The sequence below is a fragment of the Lepidochelys olivacea genome, assembly GCF_965140295.1.
Source record: "Lepidochelys olivacea isolate rLepOli2 genome assembly, chromosome: 2".
Taxonomy (NCBI): Eukaryota; Metazoa; Chordata; order Testudines; family Cheloniidae; genus Lepidochelys; species Lepidochelys olivacea.
Window position 1 is genome coordinate 225,026,657 of NC_140412.1, and position 26,742 is coordinate 225,053,398.

Here is a 26,742-nt window from a genome sequence, read left to right on the forward strand (position 1 = left end):
TAATAATCCTTTAGCATGATTTGATAATACTTAGCCCTTTAAAATGTGCCTTTTTTGCCCCAGATAAATAGGCGAGGTTACCTCTATATTTGCAAAAAGAAAAGGAGTACTTGTGGCACCTTAGAGACTAACCAATTTATTAGAGCATAAGCTTTCGTGAGCTACAGCTCACTTCCTCAGATGCATGCATAAGCTTTCGTGAGCTACAGCTCACTTCCTCAGATGCCACAAGTACTCCTTTTCTTTTTGCGAATACAGACTAACACAGCTGTTACTCTGAAACCTGTCTATATTTGCAGTATTTCCTGTACTTACTTATGTAGAGAATATCTAGGGAATACTGCAAATATTAAGGAATCATTATCTATCTAAAGCAGTTAGCAAGTTTTTAAGGGTAACCACAATACACAGAGCCTTATATCTTCAAAGCGCTCTAAAGACAAGATAACTAATTAACCCACAAAGCACCCCTATGAGGAAGGTCAGTAGGGGATCTCCCACTTCCCACAAAAGCACTCACAGAAGGAAGTTCAGGGGGAGGAAATCTTCATGAGGATCACCACATGGGGATTCCTCCACTTCATCCCATTTGGGGATTGGCACCTCCCTGTGCATGGTACAGAGACCAGTCCCCCAGGCCAGTGGATCTCCTGGGATCTATGCAAATCCAAGGGCTGTATCCACAGGTACTCAATCTCTCTCCCCTTGCACCTGTTCCTCGCTATTGCAGCTCCAGTGGAACCATGGTACCAAGGCCTGCCTGGCTGCAGCTGCTGTGAGGATGCCCCTTACAAAGGATTTCCATTCACAGTCCACACTGGTGGGGACTTTTCATTCCTTGCGTGGATCCTAATGCCATGAATGGACCTGAGACGTCCTTCCCTTTGGTTGACACAGGAGCAAACAAGGAGATCTTTGCATGGAGGATTTACTTCTGGGCACGTACCTTTGGGGGAAGGCAACACAGACAATCCTCCACCTTTTATTATCACTGTCTTAGAGATGGGGAGGAAAAGAGAGAGTTTAAATGATTTGCTAAAGGCCAGACAGTAAATCAGTGGTAGAACTGGCACTAGAATTCAGAAGTCTCTTGGCTTTCATGCTGAAGTCCATTAGACCATTTAGACAAGGTCTTAGGTATGAATTTCAATCTGATTTTCCTGTTTCAGATAAGGAATATATTAAAAAACACTTTTTAAAAAAGAGACTTTCTCTGGAGAGTAGGTGCAAAGGGGATGCGCAGAGATTACAGAGTGCAGAAGGTGACATCCTGAACTATGTTTCTGTTCTGGTCTCAGGCCAGAGAGAGGCAAAGACCTCTGAAGGTTTGGATCTCAATTCTATACTGAGTGTTCCCTTTTAGTAACTCTTTGATGCGCTGATGGTAGTTCAGCATGTCATTCCTCTAGCGAGGAGACCCCAGGAGAAGGGATTGCTGCTACCAACACCATCACTACTCATTGGCTAGTCAGAGAAAAAGCATTTCTGCCTAAATTGGAAGCTTCCTCCTCTCCTGGAGACTCACTGCGCTCATGTTTCACAACCCGTGAGCCTGTAAGACAAGTCCATTGCCTGAAACTGGAAACTTTCACTTTTTAGCTCACAGAGCACAACTAAATTCAGCCTCAGTGACTGCTGAAAATACCTCACATTGCCATGACTCTGATATTAGATTTGGAGCACAAATTAGCCCACCGTTCCTCAGCTGCTACTGAAATCAGAGTTTGACCCATGGACAGAGAGTTTGGATTCAAAGGAAAGGTATTTCCTTTGCAGGCTCCTACACACACAGTAGCCAAGGGGTTAACAAGGGAGCTACTTTGAAAACGGAGGCAGAAGGTCATTGGCGGCAACAGCAAAGACTTCTAAAGCCTGCCATCAAGAGCCTTTCACCCTGCATTTCCCACCCAGGGGATTGTAAACATTGGCTCACAGCCATGGAGTCCTACAAAACTTCTCTGTGCTTGCAGCATATACATTTATACTTTTTAATGGAGACTGAAACACAGCAAGTTATTTTTGCATGACCAGAGAGTGTTCCTGTTCAAATGAAGTGCGGCGGGGAGGGGCTTGAACCTGTTCTCATTCTGGAATTTGAAAACATAGAGATATGCTTGTTTAGTGGTACTTCACATGTAACATAGCTGCTGTTCTCAGGCAAACTTTCTCAACTCAGAGGAATGTGTAGAATGCTGTCACTTAATCAGAACCCAGAAGAGTTCTTTTATCTGCCATTCGTTAGTAACTAGCAATATTTTTCTTATCTCTCTGTCCTTTAGCCTGATCCACTACCCTCCAACATGAGAACTAGTAACATGAAAGCACTTATTACCTTGAACATTCTTGTTTGTACTGTCTCTTAAACAAGTATACCTTAAACTCAGAGAAGGTGTTTTATAGATTTTGAGTAAGAAGCCTTACATACAAAAGGCCACTGTAAAAAAAAAAAAAAAAGTATCTTCATAGGTAGGGCATAAAAGTGTAACCACTTTGGACTGGATTCTTAAGAGGTTTAGACTGACTCTTACCAGGCTAATAGAGTAAGTTAGCCACAGTTAATTTCTTGAGGTATCTGATTTAATGAAAACAATACCAAAACGTAATACATATAAACTTTAAAGTTACATGTTGTATTCTGCTAAATTTTCAAATTCTTCATATCAACGTAGAGAATCTTCTCTTATTTACAACTGAGTTTTCTATTAGTTATTTGAACAATCTTGTGTGTTTTGTGACTTGGGTTTTGTGAAAAGTGCCATATTGAGAGCACGGGGAGAGAGGTTGTCAGTGTCTCCACAGAACAGGTGTAGCACAAGGCCCCTGCCAGTAGGCTTCAACCCACTTCTAGAGGTCCCGCCTCTGGAGGGGAGGGGATAGTTCAGTCTCTTCATCCATTAAATCTTGAGCTTCTCTGCTCAAACTGTGAGCATGGGTACTATCTTGTGCCAATTGTGATGATGGTTTTTGGGCTGCTGACACTCATACTCTAAGGACTGGACTGAAACAACCAATTTACTTCCTACAATTTGTACTATGTGTGTATATTTGTACATATTTACATGTTATATCTTTGTAGTTTGTTTCTGTTATTCACTTTATGTGAAAATAACATATTGGATTGTATTATTTGTAAGAAAAAGGATATTTCAGGAAGTTTTACTTCCTTAATGTAAGTGTAAGGTCTGCTGTTTGACTGCCACATCTCCAACAGTTATCACTCATGTTATGCTCCCCTTTGTGTTGCAGCGTTGTGTCCATTAGGTTTAAATAGAATCTGCTGGATTTATTTTCGGCTTTACAGCAGCTTTACAGTGTTTATAGTCCTGTTCTGTGATTTATAGGGTTATAGTAGTTTAAAGGGCTTGATTCACCTCTTCTGGCTCAGGGATGAGAGAGTTGAAATTTGCACCCTTCTGAAGTAGTGAGGCAGCTCCATCCCAGGGAGCCACTGCTGCAAAGAGGGCTGCCAGGTCTGTAACATCAGGCCCCCTTTGGGGTGTTGTTGTAGTAAAACAGATTTAACTTTCAGCTATTGCTCCATAAGAGCACCATTGGCAAAGGCTTCTCAGGGATGTGCTGAATTTGCCCTCCCCCAGGCTGGCTTGACAATTAAATTCCCCCTACCCAGCCAGAAATAATTGCTTTGGTTGCTGTGCTGACTTTTTCCAGACCCCCTCAGTAACCTCAGCCTGACTGTGAATCCCTTATAGGCAGACTTTCTACCATCAAGAGCACAGAGAGTTTCCATTAACAAGAAGCTAGTGGAATAGAGTGAATAGAGCTCCAAGTGGTGACAAAAAGGGGATTTATAAATGATTGTGGCTGAAAATTTACCTTTCACTAATCAAATTTCACGTTCCTTCTGAATATTAACCCACTTCAGGTATATAATTTACCTAGATGAATATCTTAATTGTTGACTTGTCAATGGTTACTTGTGTCTAAATTAGACTTTTAATTTAGAGCTCAGAAACATTTTCCCTAAAATTTTCAGATTAGTTAGGCATGCAGTTGTGAGCACATTTGCATTAGTTAGGCATGCACTTGGGAGCACTGTTATCATGTTTTTGAGTACAGATCAGGTAAATGCAGAATCAAATACATAATTAGGCACATTTAAATGCACAGTTAGCCAGTTTGTACACACATTCCCTTTAATTGCACGTGCAAATGAGACTCCCGATACCATACCTAAGTTTGAAATTCTGGCCCTTTTTCATCAAATAGCTAGTGTACTTAAATTAACATTTGTATCTCTTTCCTGTTAAAAAGTTCCTAGTCATTAGCTCTAAACACAGGATTATTTCATAACTATATATCTTAATTAACATAATAGCTAAAACATATCTCCTGGATAATATTTTCACCAGCTTATTTCCTTTTATTTAGAATACCAAGCTGTAATCCTTTGCTTTGACAAAAAGGACATCCATCCATTCAGTTTTCTAACAAAAATGTGCACACAGTATGCATTTTTCACTTTCACAATAAAGTGCTGGTCCAAAGGTAGTCAATGAGAGTCTTTAAATTTGACACAAGATTTTCTAGATTATTTCTTTTTAAAAATAACATTTTTACAGGCCAAAATCTGATGTTTATATTCCATCCAAATTTGTTATAATTTCACCCACAGTGATCTTAGAGTTCTTGTTGAAATATTTCTTCACATTAGAATTCACTTTGTGTTGGCCCTAGGAACAGAAATCTTGCTACCCCTGCTTCTACTATGAAAGGGTTAAACCAGGGGTCTCAAACACGTGGCCTGCGGCCCGCCATAGGCACCAACTCCACTGGCAGCTAAGCTCCCCTCACCGCCCCACCCCACCTCCCCGAGTGCGCCGCGTCCCCGCTCCTCCGCCTAACTCCCAGCGCTTAGGACTTTCCAGGAGGGAGGCGGAAGGAGCGGGGACAGGGCACGCTCAGGGGAGGAGGCGGAGAAGAGGCGGGGCCGGAGTGGGGATTTGGGGAAGGGGTTGGAATAGGGGCAGAGTTGGGGTGGGGACTTTGGGGAAGGGATTGGCATGGGGAGGGGGAAGGGGTGGAAAGAGGCAGGGTAGGGGTGGGGCCTCATGGAAGGGGTGCAGTGGGGGCGGGGCTGGGAGCAGGGGGGGCTTTAACTGGAGTAATTCTAAAAGTAAATGCGAGTTTTGTCATTTGAGGTAGGTGCATTACTGAGTGTTTATATTTTATTAAACCCCCCCTTCACATTACAGTTTTTAAAAAGTTAATACATTGACTTTTAATAGCATACTATATTACTCTTCATTTTTCTCATTTTTGACTATATTTTTGTATCGTTGTATGCAAAGGTTTCAGTGATGCGGCCCTCAGGCCAATGTACTAGTCCTCATGTGGCCCTCGTGGTGATTTGAATTTGAGATCCTTGGGTTAAACAACTGGATTTGTTTAAAAAGAAGTTCCAGACAGTTAGGATGTATTGCAGGTGGTTAGAAACTTTTTGAAAATCTGGAAATTTCAACAATTTTTTTTTAATGCCTCTTCCCCCTCCCTTCTGTCTCTATTTTTTTGACCAGCTCTATAGTTTGTTGCAAAGTGCCCTGTTTGTATGAAAACTGAGCAGGTGAGAGGTTTGTGACAAATGCTGTGAATTTCCCTACTTTTCCCCATATTTTTCATCCCCTGCTAGGAACTGTATAACCTGCTGTCATTGCTGGGGTATTGCCTGGTATCAGCCCTGGAGCTCATAGCATGGCCTCTAGCCCAGACAGAGCTGTGTGGGGTAAGTCCATTTTGCCCTGAGACTCTGTTTCTTTGTGCATAATTTGCTACTGTTAGAGACTCTCAAAGTAGTAGTGGGAACCAGGACAGAAGAAGTTTATGTGGCCTTATGTTTTTTCTTTGGTTTTGTTTGCTCTTTTAAGAACCTAAATAAAACACAGCACCTCAAGAAGTGGGAAGAATTTTCTTTATTAACCAGAATCTGGGGTTTCTGTTAGTGTTGGGGAGTCAAGGGTCCATTACAAAGCCAAAATATAAATGCTATGCCCTAGATCCTCCAGTCTGGCTAAGAGGGACTCAGTGCAAGACCAGAGTGGGTGGGACACAAAGGTGGCTTTAAACCACCTTTACACTCCCTTGATCCTGGAGCTGGTCATGGTCTGGTCCCTGGTCTAAGAGCTACTTATGGCTCCAACGGTGTTCCAGCCATAGGGATGTCCCTGCCATGCCCCCTTTCTCCCAGAGACTGGAAAAGGGTAGTGTAGGAATCACTACACCACTTGATGGGAATAGTCAGGGGACTGGATGTGAGTCAGTTTTATGGCTGCTTTGTGCTGTCAGAGCAGACTAAGCAACTGGAACAGGGCCCAGGACCTGGTGCTATGTCTTTTAAAATCATGGGCCAGATCCTTAGCTGGTGTAAATTTGTGATTGATTTCAATGGAGCCATGTTGATTTATTCCAGCTGAAGATCTGGATCAGTATGTGTATTCCAAAGTACTGTATCGAGCTACTACCTACTGAGTACTTCCTTTCAGTCTAATAGTCTAGAATTCTGTTCTTTCTTATAACCCTTATTTGTTTAGAATAATGTAAGAGAATTAAGGTGTTTGTTTTCTTGTAAGCTTTTATCCCTGTTTTAATGTTTTGATTTTAGATAAACTTTTGGTGGTGAAACATTTGGCTTGATTTCTTTAAAAACAGAAATAAATGATTGTTATCATTGTAGAGCGCATCTCTGTCAATGTAATTATTTTATCTCAGTGGTAACACACTTAACTTCAGTATGGAGATGCTGACTCCCTTGCTAAAGGGATGAGCACTCTCAATTCCCATTTACTATGGAAATCAGTGGGAGTAGTCCCACTGGATTCCATGGGTTTTGGATTCGGCACTATTGCCACATCTCCTATTGTAGATGCTGTTTCAAGATGCAAGTAAAGTTTCATTCAGTGACTCAGAAACAAAGGAGCTAGGCACTCTACTTATAATATCCATGTAGATTCAAAATAATTCTTTGAAATGTGCTAAATGGAAAGAGATTTCCTTGTATGAGTTTTGAGGTACGCACTGAATTCTAACCAACGGTTAAAGCACTACCTCATATTCAGAGCTAGTTTTCTTTTCTAGTAGCAGTTACAGTCAACTGTCTAATCCACAGAAGACTCTTGAGGTGAAAGCCACTATGTCTAGTTAAAGTGCCTTCCGTTCGTATTTATACACACACACACACACAAACAACGGATGTACCTAGAAATAGTCTACATCAACGTCATCATACTAGGTAACATGGTTCTTCCTAGAAATAAAATACAAAATTCTGATTAATTTTGTATACAAACCATCAAAGCAAAGGAATGTCTCTTTTATTCTCACTTTATCTTTCAGTAGTTATTGATGTTTGTTTCTTTATTTCCAAGGCACAAATATCTTAACATCAAAAAGAAGAGAACACACTGAAGTAGGAACCTTATAGTGAGTCATATATGTGGTCCAGAGTTCTCTTTTTTTATTTAAGTGATTTTTTTCTTGCTGGTTTGACCAATAAAATAATAATTATGTAATAATAAAAACAACAACCCTGTCTCACTTCACAAAATCAGTTAATTAAACAGACATCCAAACATGAAACACAAGTGAAAATATCATTGAAATGACCATTACTGTGTACTGTGCCATCAGACACGTGTACTGAGATATATTAACCTCTTGAAGAACAGGCAATTTGTAGAATCATAGGTCTGGAAGGGACCTCAAGAGGTCATCTAGTCCAGTCCCCTGCACTCATGGCAGGACTAAGTATTATGTAGACCATCCCTGACAGGTGTTTGTCTAACCTGCTCTTAAAAATCATCCACAACCTCCCTAGGCAATTTATTCCAGTGCTTAACCACCCTGACAGTTAGGAAGTTTTTCCTAATGTCCAACCCAAACCTCCCTTGCTGCAATTTAAGCCCATTGCTGCTTGTCCTATCCTCAGAGGTTAAAAGGAACAGTTTTCCTTGCTCCTCCTTGTAACAACCTTTTATGTTCTTGAGAACTGTTATCATGTTCCCCTCTCAGTCTTTTCTTTTCTAAACTAAACAAACCCAGTTTTTTCAATCTTCGCTCATAGGTCATGTTTTCTAGACTTCTAATCATTTTTGTCGCTCTTCTCTGGATTCTCTCCAATTTGTCCACATCCTTCCTGAAATGCAGCACCCAGAACTGGACACAGTACTCCAGTTGAGGCCTAATCAGTGCAGAGAAGAGCGGAAGAATTACTTCTTGTGTCTTGCTTACAACACTCCTGCTAATACATCCCAGAATGATGTTCGCTTTTTTTGCAACATCATTACACTGTTGACTCATATTTAGCTTGTGATCCACTATGACCCCCACATCCCTTTCCGTAGTACTTCTTCTTAGGCAGTCATTTCCCATTTTGTATGTGTGCAACTGATTGTTCCTTCCTAAGTGGAGTGCTTTGCATTTGTCCTTATTGAATTTCATCCTATTTACTTCAGACCATTTCTCCAGTTTGTCCAGATCATTTTGAATTTTAATCCTATCCTCCAAAGCATTTGCAACCCCTCCCAGCTTGGTATCATCTGCAAACTTTATAAGTGTAGTCTCTATGCCATTATCTAAACCATTGATGAAGATATTGAACGGACCTGGGCCCAGAACTGATCCCCCTGTGGGACCTTACTTGTTATGTCCTTCCAACATGACTATGAACCACTGATAACTACTCTCTGGGAACAGTTTTCCAACTAGTTTTGCACCCACCTTATAGTAGGTCCATCTAGGTTGTATTTCCGTAGTTTGTGTATGAAAAGGTCATGCGAGACAGTATCAAAAGCTTTACTAAAGTCAAGATATGCTACGTCTACCGCTTCCCCCCCATCCACAAGGCTTGTTACCCTGTCAAAGAAAGCTGTCAGGTTGGTTTGACATGATTTGTTTTTGACAAATCCATGCTGAGTTATCACATTATCGTCTTCTAGATATTTGCAAATTGATTGCTTAATTTTTTTCTCCATTATCTTTCCGGGTACAGAAGTTAAGCTGACTGGGCTGTAATTCCCCAGGTTGTCTTTATTTCCCTTTTTATAGATGGGCACTATATTTGCCCTTTTCCAGTCTTCTGGAATCTCTCCAGTCTTCCATGACTTTTCAAAGACAATCACTAATGGCTCAGATAGCTCCTCAGTCAGCACCTTGAGTATTCTGGGATGCATTTCATCAGGCCCTTGTGACTTGAAGACATCTAACTTGTCTAAGTAATTTTTAACTTGTTCTCTCCCTATTTTAACCTCTTCTGATCCTGCCTCATTTTCACTGGTATTCACTATGTTAGACATCCAATCACCACCAACCTTCTTGGTGAAAACCAAAACAAAGAAGTCATTAAGCTCCTCTGCCAATTCCACATTTTCTGTTATTTTTCCCTCCTCTTTGAGTAATGGGCCTACCCTGTCCTTGGTCTTCCTCTTGCTTCTAATGTATTTGTAGAATGTTTTCTTGTTACCCTTTTTGTCTCTAGCTAGTTTGATCTCATTTTGTGCCTTGGCCTTTCTAATTTTGTCCCTACATACTTGTGTTAGCTGTTTATATTCAATGGTAATATGACCTAGTTTCCACTTTTTGTAGGACTCTTTTTTATTTTTTATGTATATTATGTGCCTAGAACCAAGAGTAGAATAGAAGTACTTTCTAAAAGCCACTGAAGCAATTTGATTCACCCATCCCACAAAGGAAAAAAGATTTTAATACTTCCATAAAAAGACATAGTATGAAGGTTGCATTTCTCCATTGAAGGAACTCTTCTCACCAACAATACCTATCATTCTAATGGAATCAAAGGCAGATGGATAATAATGGAAGACCTATTACTTGGAGAATGAATTATGCAAGCCTAAATGTTTATCCAATACTATAATAAAATCTGGAAACTCCATAATATGCAGGGAATATTATCTGTCACCCTAACTACATCATGGATAGGATATTATGATGATCTGTACTTTTGAGGGAGTCATAAATTCCAAGGCCAGAAGGGACCATTGTGATCATCTAGCATGACTTCCTGTATAACACAGCCATAGAACATCCACAAAATAATTCTGAGAGCATATCTTTTAGCAAAGAATCCAATCTTGATTTTAAAATGGTCAGTGATGGAGACTCCACCAATGGTTAATTATCCTCACTGTCAAAAATGTACACCCTATTTCCAGTCTGAATTTGTCTAGCTTCCACTTCCAACCATTGGATCGTGTTATACCTTCCTCTGTTAGATTGGAGAGCCCATGATTAAATATTTAAATACCCCATGTCAGTATTATAGATAGTGATCAAGTCACCCCTTAACCTTCTTTTTGCCAAGCCAGGTACATTGAACTCTTTGAGTCTATGATTATAAGGCATGTTTTCTAATCCTTTAAACAGTCTCATGGCTCTTCTCTGATCCCTCTCCAATCTATCAGCATCCTTCTTGAATTGTGGCTCTATTGACACCTCAATCTGGGACAATTCCTCAGATTTGTTTCCAAAAAACAATGGCTCAGGTGTAGGAATCTCCCTCATGTCTTCTGTAGTGAAAACCAATGCAAAGAATTCATTTATCTTCTCTGCAATGACCTTGCCTTCCTTGAGTGCTCCTTTAGCACCTCGGTTGTCCAGTGGCCCCACTGACTGTTTGGCAAGCTTCCTGCTTCTGATGTACTTAAAAAAATTTGCTGTTAGTTTTTGAGTCTTTGGCTAGTTGCTCTTCAAATTCTTTTTTTGACCTGCCTAATTATACTACAATTGACCGTCATATATATTTAAAGATACTGAGGAAAAAAATTCAATTACACCTTCCCCTCAGTGAAACAAGAATTATGGCTAATGGATACCAAAGGAAAGACCCATTTATCTGTTCTTCATATTATTCAGTTTCTGTCATAAATTCATGTACAATTATAATCAAAGGATTGGCTTCTATCTTTGATTCAGTGTCACCCCTTATTAGCAACCCAAGTCCATAGTCCATCACAGATTCAGGCAGGTTGCCCAAGATTAATGTAAATCTAGAGTCAGTAACAATTTTGGGAATACTGTCATAAAAAGCCTTTGACTACTGTCAAAGTTTGACTCAGACTCACAATTTATCAGACCACTCTGTTTTATTAGCAAAGCTGCTCTGCTAATACATTTAGAAGTGAGCCCCCCTAGTGGGGCTTGTGTCTTTTAATTTATACAGTTTTTTGGAGAACAAGTTACAGAGCAGTTACAGACAAAAGAAGAAAAAGATTTTAGTCACCACCCTTCGAGATCCCTGAGACCAGTCACGTATCTTCAATTACCTGCCACCCTTAACAATCTCCTTTAACAGCTTCCAGTTAACTAATTGCCCTTCACACCTTTCATTCTGATGCCTGCTTCTTAGACGTGCTGGCTCTATCTTAATTGCTTCTCCATTCAAAAGCTAACTGTCCCTACGTGTGCTCCCTCAGATACTTTGTAACATGTTTTGGCATGCCCTCTCATATACAATGTATCCAGCATGTCCCCTTATACAATGTTATACTTCCACACTACAGAGTGGACCTCCGTTGCAAGTAATCCAAATTTTTTGATTCAGCGGTAACTTTGTAAACTGGATTATCCGTGTCTTCCACTGAATTGTCATTCTTACTTCCTCACCTTTTAGACTGGGGATAGACACTTTTCACTGCTATTCCTTTTACCTGTTATTGTTTTCCATGATAATCAAACCTCCTGGCAGAAGTTATCTGGTAGTAAAAAGTAATTACAGGAATCAGGGTAAATAAAATTTATCACAAAGTTTTCTTTCATGGAGAGGATATTCATACAATATTTCATAGCATTCATTCCATACCCATGGTACCTTAGCTCTGTAGAAAGTTTTAGCTCTTTGTTAGGACACAAGATTAATTTCCTACACACTGACGGATTTTTTTTTTTATGGGAAACAAGTTTTAACATTGGTTTTCCATTTTGTGTTGTGTCCAATATTATTAAATAAATGGATATACGTGCCCATAGACCTCAAAAAAAGTTTGCTCTAAATGTGGAACGGATTCTGGTTACCAGAATGCAAAACCTGAAGTTGTAGTGCAGTCTTCCTTTTACTGTATGTGACTGATAGATCCTTATAAAAATGAATCTGCCACCACATCTCATGTATTCTCTACAGATGTTCCCCTCCCTCATGACTGATCCAAAGCTAGGGTGACCAGACAGCAAATGTGAAAAATCGGGACGGGGATGGGGGGTAATAGGAGCCTATATAAAAAAAAGACCCAAAAATTGGGACTGTCCCTATAAAATCTGGTCACCCTATCCAAAGCCCATTTAAGTAATTGCAAAGAATCCCTTTGTCTTCAACTAGGGCCTAATTCAAAGCCCACTGAAGTTAATTTTAATCAAAAAATGAAATTATTAGTTTATCCGTAAGTATGTTTAGATGAGCAAATAACAAGAACAGCCTTGAACTCTACAGATGAGTAAGCATAACTACCGCTTTAATTTTCACAATGTGAAACAATACTTCTGAGCTCACCAATAAGAAATTTTTCACAAATGTCTCTAAGCACTAAGTCTCAATAGGAAGCCATCTCACTATTGCCATTTCCCCTACAAATGTGATATCCAGTGAGCTCAGCATTCCAAGGCAAATCAGTGCTCGCATCAGCAATGTCTAGGGAATAGGGTACCCCCTTACTGTCCTGTGCAGCTACGTGTCCTGGGTCACAGAGAGGTGAGATGAGTAGCTTCAGCATGGTCACTGTTCTGGAAAACAGGTTTGGCTGGGCAGGGATAGGTGGAGCCTTGAATCCCCCACCTGCCCCCCCAAACATGCAAGTCAATATAGCTGAGCCAGTGTAGACACAGGATATAGCATTGGCACAGAATACCTCCCCTCTGAGTCACGAACTGAACCCTGGTCTGCTCCTGGGGCAGTGCAATTATGCATTGCTCTTTACTTAGGGCTTGTCTTCCCTACCATGCTAAATCAGCGCCGCTGCGATCGATGCAAGGTGTTGATTTAGCGGGTCTGGTGAAGACGCAATATGTCGATGGAGAGCGCTCTCCCATTGATGTCATTAATCCACCTCAACAAGAGGTGGAACCTATGTCGACAGGAGAGCGTCTCCTGCTGACATCGTGCAGTGTAGCTACTGTGTTAACTTCATGTAAGTTATGTCATGCAGGGAGGTGGTTTTTTACACCCCTGAGCAATGTAACTTATATTGACTTAAGCGGTAGTGTAGACAAGGCCTTAGGGCTTATGACAAAACTAAAATGTAGTCCTTTACTTGTATGTTACTTATCCCCTTCTCTCACCCTTTATGTGTCTTTGCCTTTTCTAGACTGTATGCTATTCAAGACAGAGACTGTGTCTTCATCTGTGTTTGGAAAGTGCCTAGCATGGTGCAGATGCTACTGAAATCTAAATAGATAGCCTAAGGTGAAATTCACCCCTGTGAATTAAATGGGATTTTAAGTGGGATATAAATGGTGCATAGGTTTTGTGTTGGCCCTCTCAATTTCACTCCTAGTGAGCAGATACTTGCTCATAACTTGGCTTTATGCCAGATATAAATGGTTGAAAGTGGCTGGGATTGAAACTGCTGATGTCAGATGCTCCTAGAATCTTCTGATACATTAAGATTGACAATTTTATGTTTCACAAAAGGTTGTATTCCTCCTTGCCCTCTCCTGCAGAGCTCTGCCCCTGCATATGTCTCAGCTCTTCTTCCCCCATACTTACACTGGGTACATTTCCTTCTTCCTCTTTCAGGAGTAGGAAACCAGATGACATTTTGGTAGAATTTTGGATGTTTAATTGCTTCTATAAATCACCGAGAAGCTTCTTTCATTTATTTTCATTTGGAGAGGCTGCCTAGATCATTTGATATTTGACCTGACAGAGCAGTGATCTGTAGCCACTGTAAACAGCTTTAGTCCCTGCTTGTCTGGTGAGTGGGGACCTGAATTGTGACTTGGTATGGTGAGGAAAACGTTTCTACCAGGTCCCAAAGTACAAATTACTCTCAGCCTTTTTGTTCTTGGACTAATACAGGGGTGGGCAAACTTTTTGGCCAAAGGGCCACATCTGGGAATAGAAATTGTATGGCGGACCACGAATGCTCACAAAATGGGGGTTAGGGTGCGGGCTCAGGGTGGGGCCAGAAATTTGTTCAGGATGCAGGAGGGGGCCGGTCCGGTCCGGGGTGGGGGAGTGCAGTGCAGGGGGAGGTGAGGGCTCCAGCTGGGGGTGCAAGCTCTGGGGTGGGGCTGCAGATGAGGAGTTTGGGGTGTAGGAGGGTGCTCCGGGTTGGGACTGAGAGGTTTGGAGGGTGGGAGGGGGATCAGGGCTGGGGTTGGGGCATGGGGGGGGTGAAGGCTACAGCTGGGGGGGGTGAGCTGTGGGGTGGGGCTGGGGATGAGGAGTTTGGGGTGCAGGAGGGTGCTCCGGGCTGGGATCAAGTGTTCGGAGGGCGGGAGGGGGATCAGGGCTGGGGCAGGGGGTTGGGACATGGGGGGAGTCTCCGGGGTGCAGGCTCCAGGCAGCGCTACCTCAAGCGACTCTAGGAAATAGCGGCATGTCCCTTCTCTGGCTTCTATGCGAAGGCGCGGCCAGGTGGCTCTGCACATTGCCCCGTCTGCAGGCACCGCCCTTGGAGCTCCCATTGGCTGCGGTTCCCGGCCAAAGGGAGCTCCGGAGGTGGTGCTTGGGGCGGGACAGCATTCAGAGCAGAGTCCCCTGGCTGCCCCTACACATAGAAACCAGAGGGGGGCCATGCCGCTGCTTCCAGGAGCCGCATGGAGCGGCCCCCGACCCTGCTCCCTGGCTGGAGCGCCGGAGCGGGTCAAGCCCCAGACTCCGCTCCCCAGCAGGAGCTTGAGGGCCGGATTAAAATGGCTGGTGGGCCGGATTCGGCCCACTGGCCGTAGTTTGCCCACCCCTGGACTAACAGATAAAGTTTGATACTCTAGTCCACCTGAGCATCCAATTGATGAGAAAGCAAAGGGCAGCTGGACAGGATAGGACAGCAGCCATTTGGCATGGGAGGGTTTGAATGCAGCAAGAGGAAGGGAAGAAGACTGGGTGAAATTATGGAGAATCAAAGGGAAGGTGGTGGAGGTGTCAGATTAGAGAAAGTGAGGGAGGTAAGAGTGAGTGGGAAGTGGCATGGTTTGAGGGAGTGTTAGCCTGGAGATTAGGGGCAGCAGAGGTGTGCTGAGAAGAAGAAGCAAGGGAAAAACTGGCATATGGAGGGAAGGCAGAGCCAAGGGAGAGGAACTGGAAGGTGACATTGTCTACTTGGAAGGACCTGGAAGACCCTAAGGGAGGAGGAGCTAAAGAAACCAAACAGGCTGGGAAAAGAGAGGCAGCTGAAGAGAGGAGCTTGTTTAATCAGAGGACTGAAGTTCATCCTGTTGAACCCCCCTTGCTACAGTTGTGGCCCCAACGTTCCATTTTAGTGGTGTCAGGTATAAAGGGTTAAGCAACACATAAAAATGCAGATGCATGCTTTTTTATGCTAAAAATGTTACTTTATCAAGCTGTAATGTCAAAGTTCTCTCTTTCTCTATGATAGGGCCCCTCACTGATTATGTGGCTTACCTAAGCACTAAGACAGTGCAGTGTTAAGAGGAAGCGATGAGCTAGTTGTTCAGCTCTCCATATCCTGTGTTCAGAATAATTTTCATTTCTACTTATCTGTAAATGCTAATGGAATGTCCACAAATATTTGCTTGGTTTCTATGGTGAAAAAGAGTGAGTGAAATTATGTCAAAACCAAACTACATCATACTGTATTTCTTAAAAGAGGATCCCTAGCAAGATAGGCGTTATCTGTGGTTATTACTTATGTGCAAGTTGACATTTGATAAATAACAATCATTTTGAGATTCACATCTTGAAATTCAAACTTGCACATTGCAAACCCTGATACGACTCGGACCCTTTTGTAGGTAGACAGTAAAGATCAGTTTATCAGAACACAGCCCAAGGCAAACAAGTTCCCCTCTCAGTCTGAAGCAATCCGATATTTGTCAGAAATAAACTTGCATGCCTTTTTTTACAGTGTATAATTGTTTAAATTCCCAAATTATTAAGAACCAGATGCCCCCTCTCTCGAGGTAGCTAGATATACAGACACATACACATATACTCGTGTGTGTGTGCCGCACAGAGGGGAGCAAAGTTTCAAGGAAGTGGGCCAGGCAGTGGTCATGTGGAAGGAGCAGTTCCCATTCTACATGCTTTCCCAGTCCTCTGTAAATAGCAGCGTCCCCTCTAAGTGTACAATTCACATTCACTCTCTGCTACAAATTGAGGTGTGTGGCCAGCAGGAAGGGAGCAGCTGCTGTATGTGGCATGCTTCCCTGGGAAAGGAACTGCAGTTATGGGGTAAATTGTCACGGAGGTTAGTGCTGGTCTGACCAGCATTCAATCCTTTACCCTGCCCCAGAGCAGTTCACTGTCACACTGCGGGAGCCAATGGAATCATGGAATGGAAAACACCCAGTTCGGGGGTAATGTCTTTAAAAGTCCAGGAACTTAGAATAAATCAAAAAATCATATTTTGCCAAGAGGGCCCAGAAGTTGGAAATTCTAAATTAGAGACTGGTGGCAGCAAACACCTTTCTTCCATAAGGTCTAAACTCTTGGCGTCCTGATCCAGCCAGGTGGCCCGTGGGTATTGTTGTCTGGACTTTTCCATGGCTGCTTGCATGACTGTGGAGTTGGGTGCAGCATGGAAGAACAACTCCACTCCCTTAGCCGGGACAAAGTACTGCTTTTTTGCTCTCATAGTAGTAGGGGCACAGTTCTTCCTTAACTGACATGTGCCACACAGTTCTTCCTGGTTTCAGCATGGCCTCATTGATTCGGAGTGCTATTCAGCTGGAATCTGTAGGCTCTGGGCTATCCAGTAGCTTGTGTTGGAGGCCTAGACCTCCTCTGAGGGGATTTGGAACTCTTCTCAGGCCAGACGGTGGTCAGAAGGAACAGGAAATATGTCAGCCTGCACCGCCCCTTATACCCTCAGCAAGGAGCATGAGGAGAGCAGGATGCAGGTGCAGACCAATGGATACTACTTGCTAGAATTCTCCAGTCTCAGGTAGATGAAGTGCATGTGTATCAATAGTGGAATACACATAAGGACCCAGCACCTGAAGAAGAAGGATAGGGCTCAAGTTTGAGGTCTTATTGATGAGGGAAGTTTAGTGGCAAGACCCTTATTAGAAGCTGCAGTCGATGCTGCCAGTACTGCTTAAAGATCCATGGTGACTGCTATAGTGATGTGCCAGGAATCCAAGACCAGGTTCACACTAAAATTTAGGTCAACCCAGCTATGTTGCTCTGGGGTGTGAAAAATCCACACCACTTTTTGAAGCCCTGCCTACCTGTTTGATGCTTTACCTGTCTATGAAGGTTGTTTTCCTCATTGCCATCACCTCGGATGAATGGGTAGGTGAACCGGGGGCCCTAATGGCACACCTTCCTTGCACTATATTTCGTAAAGACAAGGTTTCGCAACGGCTCCATCCAAAATTCACCCCCTAAAGTAGTATCGGAATTTCACATAAACCAGACTATCCACTTAGCTGTGTTCTTCCCAAAGCCCCATGCTTCCAGCTTAGAGAAGAGATTTCATTCCTGCCATATGAGATGAGCTTTGGCATTTTATTCTACAGAGAACAAAAGATATCAGAAAGTCACCTGGGCTGTTTCTTGCCAAAGCAGAACAAGCTGTTTCCTCCCAGAGGATCTCCAAGTGGATCTCTGGCTGTATCCTGTTTTATTAGCTGGCACACGTTCCTTCCCCACATGGAGTATAGGCTCATTCTGCAAGAGTACAGACAGCCCCAGTAGCAGCATTCCAAGAAGTATCTCTGCTTGATATTAGCAAGGCAGCAACAAGTTCCATCCACACATTCACAAGGCATTGTGCCTTGAGTCCAATCCTCCTCCGCTGATGTATTATTTGGAATAGTGGTTTTACAAGCAACCATACTGCCTGCATCCTCACACCCTCCTCCTCTATGAGTACTGCTTGTCAGTGACCCACAGCAGAATACACATCAGGATCAGCAATTGAAGAAGAAAGGAAACATACATACCCTTTGTAACTGGAGTTCTTTGAGATGTGTGATCCCAATCTGTATTCCACTACTCACCCTCCTTCCTCTCTGCTTCAGATCCTCTCTGATTCATGGTAAGAGGGGGAACTGGAGAGGTGTGGGGCAGCAACACCCCTTATACTCTTAGCACAGAGCAAAAGGAGAACAAAGGTGTAGGTATGGCCCAGTGGACGCTACTTGCTAGAATTCTGTGGTCTCATGGAGTGCATGTGTACCCACAGTGAAATTGAAGAACGACAGTTATGAAGGGTAAATAACTTTCCTTCATTTTGTGTGGGGAGGCCCACTTGGATCTCAAGTTCAGAATCTGCAAGATTTGGTCCTGTTTCTCCTATAGGTCTTCAGTTGATGCTGCTCTTCCCCTTCTGTTAGGCGGCTGCCCCCACATCTGAAAAAAAAGAATATGTGGAAATCCATGATCCTAGAAATCTCCAAATTTTTTAAAGTAATTTTTCCTATCCCATGGGTTTCTCCCCAAAGGCCCTAAGAGAACATACGTACAGACCAAACATTGAGAAATACATTAATATCGTTAAACAAAATATTGAAAAAGGAACTCCACCTGATTCAGCATATTCCCTGGGCAGCCTTTATCAGTGGTGTTCATAATGGCATCCTGACCTCAAATTAAAGTTCATTGGAATGAACTTCTGAGGGAGAGTTACCTTCCCCTGTACATATATTAGAAAAGCATCCCTATTTGACACCAACCAATCAGAGAAAATGAAGGGATTACATTATGCCTTCTTCTGTTGCTGTGCCAGTTTACATAGCATGTATCTTGAAGTCAAAGTTGGCTCAGCTCAGCTTTATTTTGCACTAAGTTATTGAACTGTTTCAAAAATAAATTTTATAAATAGAGATCAAAGCATGTAAAAGAACTTTTAGCAAATATGACACTTGTGTAAATATCCTTGAACTTCCCTCCTCTATCCATTCCACACCTCCAGATGCTGTCAGGGCATGTAATGATTGTAATAAATGTTGTATTTGCTTTTGTTTCAGCTGGCTCTCAGCAGCAAATTCAGCTGATTACTTGCATTGTTATTTCTGCTAAGAGGACAATTATATTGTTGTTATTTAAAAAACCCACCTTTGTCATATGTTTCTGAGTACTGGTCTTTAAATTCAGCACTCACCATTTTAAATAACATGTATTTTAAAGCTATTTCTATCTTTTACTTTGCAATTATTTCTTTTTCTGTATCTTTTTAAATTTCAGTTTCATGAGCCTAGAGAAACACTGCACTTTCCAACACATGTATTTTTGTATCTCAAAATTAATGCAATAATTATAAGACCCTTGTTCCCTCTTTATAATGTTGTCTGTGGTTTATAACTACAGCATACTACCAATACAGTGTTGTCCTTCAGCTGAAGATCCTATTTCTTTAGGGCTGGATTCTAACTGTACTGAGGCGTAGGAGAGGAACCAAGCAGACATGCCAAACCCGCAAAAAAAGTGCAGAAATCGGGCTTGTTTTTGGCTTAATTGGCTTGTGAGTTTCTTGTTGGTTAGTTTTTAGCTTGTAGCTTGTTGCTTCTTTTTTTTTTTTTTTTTTTTTGATGGGCAAGGGGCAAGCAGGGGCAAGGGGGGAGAGATCTTAATATCTCTACTTCTGCAGAACATGCCATGGAAGCTTTAATGGCCATAAGTGAGTTGGGACTAGGTTTTTTGACTCATCCTTTAAATTAGTGTACAGTGCCTTCAAATACCACGATTCAGAAGGAATAATCCCACCTATTGACTCCTCCACACCACTTCTGGCAGCACCTGGATTTTCTTTAGAGGACTGTCATCTAAGCAGTGACCAAACCTGACCATCCTTAGTGTGTGAGACCATACAAGCTTAAGGCAATCTGGGTCACTGGGCAACCCCACACACTAGTTGGTATTTCTGCAATTGAGTATTTCTCCTAATATGTTCCTCTTTGTTTTACAGGTTGTCACTCTGTGGTACCGAGCTCCTGAAGTTTTGCTTCAATCCAGCTATGCAACACCAGTTGATCTCTGGAGTGTTGGCTGCATATTTGCAGAAATGTTCCGTCGAAAGTAAGAAATACTGTTTTGTCATCATTATTTTTAATGTGGAAATTATGCAGAAATATACAGTACTATATATTGTAACACTGTATGCAGTAGAAAATTGGAGGCATGTTTTATTTACAGTTGGAATTACAAAAGCCCATTATATATAACTCAGGGTTGTGACTTCCATCTTGGATGTTTTTTGTGAGTCTCCCACAGCCCTTTTTAAAACGTTGTTTTCTTTTACAAAAGCACATGTGAACACTGAAACAAGAACATAACACCTGAATCCAGATGGCTGAGATATAGATAAATAGGGGCTGAAGGGTCTATTGATAGAGGTGTATATTGTAGGGTTCTGGAAATAATTTGTTTTAAGGAAGGAAAGACATAGCCTTCAATACGACATAGCCATCTTACTTCTGGAGTTTGTGCTTTTTGAGTTCCAGATGTTTGCTTGTAGTCATCTCTTGGCATACTTGAGATCTGGAAAGTCACTGTAATGTCAATTTCTAGAAACAGACTGAGGTGGGACTTTTTGAAGAATAAACTGTTTTGACAATGTCTAGGGTAATGTAGGTAGTAAAACTTAAATGTAGTCAGAAATAAGACTTATTTTTGGCTGATTCTGTTAAATTAACTATCAGTGTTGGCAACCCCCATTTTTAAATGTTCTCTGTATACATATATCTTCCTACTGTATTTTCCACTCCGTGCATCTGATGAAGTGGGTTTTCGCCCACGAAAGCTTATGCCCAAATAAATTTGTTAGTCTCTAAGGTGCCACAAGTACTCCTTGTTCTTTTTTCAGTATTCTCTTGAGTATTATACTTACTTGATCTTATTATCCCATATAATGCATTTTGGATGAAAACCAGAAACTACTGCAGGAATTATATGGTCTTACTATACAGTCTATGGTGACATGCCTAGAGAAACCTCATACACCATTTTGGAACAGCTACTGTGAAATAAAATGATGTACCTTTTAAATAAATGAATATGAAAATCTAAAGGAAAATGGCTCACCTTTGAGCTTAAAAATGAATAGTCCGTTTTTTTACAAATTACAAAGGTGTAGCCACAGTAACCATGGCCTCTAGAAACAACCATGCGATAGCAATACTTCTTGACAAAGATGAATTTGCGATATATGAAGTTCAGAATGCTAACTGAAGCCTTGCAAAAGGATTTTGGGATTTCACTGTTTATTAATGTTAACACATTGAAATATATTTGTTCTTGGGCTTATTGCCTAGTCAAATGGCCAGAGTAGATTTACTACACTCCACCCTCTGTGTGTGACTCATAAATGAGATCAGAAAATGAGAATGTGGATTTTAGGAGTTTCAGTTAAGTCCTCCATTGCAAACTTTCAGATACTAAATTTTATTCCATAGAAGGTTCACAATGACACTGACTTTTCCAAGATTTCACTTGCAGCATAAAAAAAAAGTTTCATTTTTGCATTGATAATGACAGTAAAACATGACAACCAAACAGAGAACGCTTTATGATCTGCTCAAAAAAATTTTTTGTCATCTATTTTACAGTACTTCCCTAGATGAAATATTGCCTTGTATAAACCCTATAAAATTGCCTTGTGTGAACCCTATAAATTAAATTTTCATTTTTTATAACACAGCATTCACTTTCCAAATCCACAAATCTAACATGATCAATTGAATTAGGAACAATTGTGCAAATTCAAATGTTGGATTAAGGGTAAAAAATGGCAGATTTTTAGCAGAAATAAGATTTGATTTCAAGCAGAGTTTGATACAACCAGGCGTTCTGTTGTCCCTGCCAAAGACAGGGTCATTTTGACATTCTCAGTCCTAAATCTGGGAGACAGTCAAAAACTGTGTGTGTCAGGAATCTGCCAAGTGTATATGTGCTACGTTGTTCAATTAGTAACATTATGACTTACAGATAATGATATTTGAACATGCAGGAGCCCAACATATGTCATAAACCCAATTTAAGGCTTCACTGTCATTAAACTACAGTGAATAGCATTGAATATCTTCTTTATGGATTGTTGCATTGAGTCAATTTTGCAATAACCTTTGTATGATATATGTTGTCTTTTTAACATCCTTAATAAATTGCAAAAGAGACTGTATTCTACTGTGAACGTGGTGGCAATAAACTGTAAAATTTTGCAAACTCCCATGGATTATTTCCAAAACGTTCAATAAGTGTAGCAGCTAATGCTGCTGAAAAATAAATGAAGTTAGCTCACTACCCATCTGCTTTTCATCTGGCATTGAGGGGGTGAGAGAAGGAGAGTTGTTTTTGGTTTTTTTTAAGTTTACCTGTTGGTCCAGCGTTCCAGCCATCCTTTTCTTTTGGCAAATCACGAGAGATTTATTTTCCATTCCTTCCGCCATTCTCCTTTGCTTTCACTTGAAAATATTTTTAAACTTCTATAATTTCTAACTGCTATTCTGATGTTCTCTTTATATCAGATAAGATTCTGATAGCCTTACTCATGTTGAGTGTTGTCTCATTCCCAGAATAATTTCAAAAAAGTCAATGGGACTATTTGTGATATAAGATACTACTCAATATGAGTAAGGCTATCCTACTCCACAAATAGTCCCATTGACTTCATTAGAACTGTTCTGGGAATAGGATACTACCAGAAGCAAGGCTATCAGAATCTGGCTCATAGTGCTTACAGTGACCCAAAGGCTGCAACAGACTGGTTATGCTTGGATTAGCCAGAGTATAGGTCTTATTTCAGATTTGTGTGACTGAAATATAACTTTCTGCTGAATCAGCCTTAATCATAGATCAATAGTAGAGGTTTTTTATGTTTTGCAAGGCACTTCCCCATTGGCTCGGATTCAAGGATATACACAAAACTTTGTGCCCGGCCTGACGCAGGTGATCTAAATGGCAAGTTATATGAGGAACAGCCTGTCATCAGTTAGAAAACTTTTTTTCATCATTCCAACTGAAATTATACAAAATTTTGCTGTGGTTGCAGAAGTGGATAAGTTTCTGTAAAGCCTGTTGTCAACAGTAAAGCATCATGTAGCATATCACTCGCAACAAAGTACCATGCACCTTAATACCAGCTCACCTTTATCAATACGATGCTTATTGCTACCCTAGAACAAGTGCTTCAGTGAAGGGTGAAGAAGGTGGTTGAAGAGTCTGTGGTGTAGCTGACCTGCACTCAGTGCAGACCCAGAAGGGAGGAGAGGACAGAGGTGTACCTGTAACACGCTTGGGGTGAAATCCTGACCTCAGTGAACTCAATGGTAAAACTCGCATTGACTTCAATGGGGCAGGATTTCACCCTTGGTCTTTATGCCATGGTGTTTATTGGTAGTACTTGGTGTGCTGTACTGTGAATCATTCTTCATTGAGCTCCCCTTACCATTTCTTCTTATGTACACACATTATGGATTAACTCCTGGCCACGCTGAAGTCAGAGTGAGTGGCGCAGTTACTTCAATGAGGCCTGGATTTAGTCTGATTTTTGTTGGTAACAGAAGAGTGGGATGAGTGGAGCCCATGTTCCTTTTTTAATCTTTGACACGTGTCAGTAGTAACATCTCTGGAGTCCTTTATTCAGTATGGTCTCATTTCAGACCCATGCTAGTTCTTTAGTCAGATGCATCCCTGTGCTTGAGAATATCTAGTCACTGATTCCTCCCTATCTTGGTGGGCACTGCACTGTAGATGTGGAGCTGCTGGAGTATTTCAGTTTATTTACAGCCTTCCTGTATCTCTCTGCATAGTCAGCTCTTCGTCTCTTTGCAGCTCATACCCTAAAACGTATCTTTCTAGGCCCCCACTGCTGCTTGGACAGATTTCTGAAATGCCACCCTGAAGCAGAGAGAGAACAGGGTCATCAGATGCTTTTCAAAACTATAAATATCAGAAAAGGTAAAAGGAGCGGAGACAGCAAGAATTGAAAGGATAAGAGAAAATAAGGAAAAAGGGAGACATCTCTGACTGGATATTGAGGAGAGAGGGTAAAAAAATAGCCATGCAAAGATATACGACATACGAACACTGCTCATACCTATGGATTTCCCTGTAAAGTGGCAGGCCCCTTAAATGAGATGTAAGAGAAAACTGGTATCTTTATTATGCAACGAGTTTCAAACACCAAATTTGAAATCATATTATCTTGTGTTTTACAGTGACATTTAAACCAGCGTATCTACTGGACCAAGAGCACAAAAACCTATTTAGCAAGTATCCACTTATCTGTTTGGTATTGGTGGCAGGAAAACTTAAAAACAAATCTTCTGTTTGTTTTTAAAAAATTAAGGTGGACAGTGCTGCTTACAGTTGTAACAGCTCCGCAGCTCAATTTGCAACCTTTGAACCAAGGTTTGATACAGTTTTGGCCAGAGTGAGTTTTTGCCATTTTTGGAAATTATCTTGCTTTGTTACAAGAATGATTTAAGTGCAAGTGCCATAAAAGTTCAACACAGACCAGAGCAACTGTACTGGGAGCAGATTTCATCCCTTGGAAAGATCCAGTCAGCACTGAGGACTTCTGTACTCTGCACTTTTTCTCCTTTATTCCTCTGCCATTCATGTTCATATGGATGTGTGGGAGGCTGATGGTTTTTCCAAACCAGACCTAATGAAACAGGATTTTTCTTCCTCCCTAGACAAGTGGCCAGTCTATCAGAGAGATTTTTCTTTTCAGAATTTCTACTGGACTCTTGGATTCGTATAATCAAGACTGGCTGAACTCAGGCCACTAATTTAACCCTTTGTTTTCCCAGTCTGACAGGTTAACAGTGACATCTTGATTGAAGCTCTACTAACAGACAAAGGAAAGGCAGAAGTGTGCACTGGTCCATGTTGTTCTAGTATGTTGACAAACAATGTTTTCCGCTCAATCCTAAATCAGTGGCAAAACTCTCACTGACTCTGGATACAGGACATATGCACATTAATGAAGGGAAGGAAGGGTGGACAATCAGAGTAAATCTGAGGATTATCAAGCAGAAAAAAAGAGGTAAGAGGTCTCAAGACAGTGATGTTGTCATTCAAGTAGATAGGCCCTATGTAAAATACATAGTGCTGCTGTTTAGCTTACATTCTCCTGCTAGGCTTTGCAGGCTGATATCTTCTCAAGTGTCTACAGTTGGGCTGATTGATAGCCGTTAGTCAAATCCAGTAACCGTATCAGCCTGTGGTTAGAGATAAGTGTTAAGTGAGTGCCTGGCCATTCAGTTGTGGTTTTCCTTCCAGCTTCCAATCGTGCCAGACTTTCATTCAGAGGAATAAATGCTGTGGGTAAGGGAAACCGTTGATAAACCATAGAAACCAAAAACTGTCACTAACCATAACAAAAAACAAAACAAAACCTGGACGGGGTGGGGGTGGGGGACCACTAGAAGCTATGTGAGTGCAGAGTTGAACTGGATTGTTAAACACAAGTATAGTATTGTGGTGGCTAATGCAATGATGATTTTCCCAGTGAAAATAAGAAGGCTCAAAAAAAATGCCAACCTGATGTCCTCATTGTCTAGTAAATAGAGTTTGGGGTAGATTTCCACTGGCAGTCCAGTGCCAAATTCCCAGAAATTAGACACCTAAACACAAAGTCGATGTGCGCCTTTTGTTTTAAATAGTTGATGGAACCCCTGATATTTGGAGAGTAGAGGGGAAAAGTCAAAGGGGGTAAATGACCAATCTTGGTCTTAAAAAAAGAGGAAAGAAAAGAAGGATGGTCTTGGGATTCCCTTTTTCCCCAGATGTCCAATCCCCCGTTAAGAGGTGCTATTTCTGTCATTTGAACCAGGTATGGCCAGCAGCAGTTCTCCCACTGGGTGCTTCTGCTTTAAGTTGGGGGAACAACCTTTGCGGTGAGTCAGAAAGAAGCCGCGAGGGAGGGGAACCTGACTTGCCATGGGCAAGAAAAGGTCAATGACCACGGGATGCTGGTAGGCTGCCAGAGACGACTGGAGACATCCTTCCCACTTTCAAAGAAAGGCAACAATCTAGGGTGGGATTGTGGACTCCTGAGGGATGAAGGCCAAGCAGCAGGCATTGATACTAGCCTTGAACACTGCATCTGCTTGAGCTTAGCAAACCTGGAAAATTTCCTATTGATCTTTAGGAAGCAGAAAAGAAATAGATCTAGTCTGACTTCAAAATAGTCTAACCTGACCTTCACTTTTTAAAAAAGTAATGGTCAGAGGAAAAAAATCATTCCAGCCTGTGACAGGGTGGATGGCTGTTGGCCAGAAGTCAGTGGAGAAGGAGTGAACCCTCTCCCTGTGAGCACAGATGTCTGCCCTGGACTCAAATATTTGAAGGTAATTAGTACATTAACGTTCTAATGGGGATGTGTTATTGGGAGATGAGTCTAATACCAAAAGTCAGGGTCCCAGATTCTGACCTGTGCTTGATGCAGCTCGGGACAGGGGAAGGGCAAAGAAGGTTGTATGCCACCTTTGTAGTACCCTGTATTCTGGTGCTAGTCAGGAACAAGCTTAGTCCCAGCATAAATCACGGCAGCCTGAAGACTGCTCTAATTTATACCCAGCTGCAAATGGCTGTAAGAAAAACAGCTACAGTGCAGAGGTTCTTTGATCGCACCCCTATTTCTCAGTTGCAGG

At 41.6% G+C, this 26,742-nt stretch overlaps 1 protein-coding gene across 2 annotated transcripts in view; it reads left to right on the forward strand.

Moving 5' to 3' along the window:
- The window catches only part of CDK6 (cyclin dependent kinase 6), a 187,684-nt gene that overhangs the window by 127,762 nt on the left and 33,180 nt on the right, over window positions 1–26,742 (forward strand). The window contains exons 5-6 of one of the 2 annotated variants that reach the window (XM_084620902.1): window positions 5,648–5,740; window positions 20,052–20,161. In XM_084620902.1, coding sequence (XP_084477028.1) covers window positions 5,648–5,740; window positions 20,052–20,161 — 203 coding nt within the window. The remainder of the gene's footprint in view (window positions 1–5,647; window positions 5,741–20,051; window positions 20,162–26,742) is intronic. The other variant, XM_084620903.1, reaches the window with a different exon arrangement.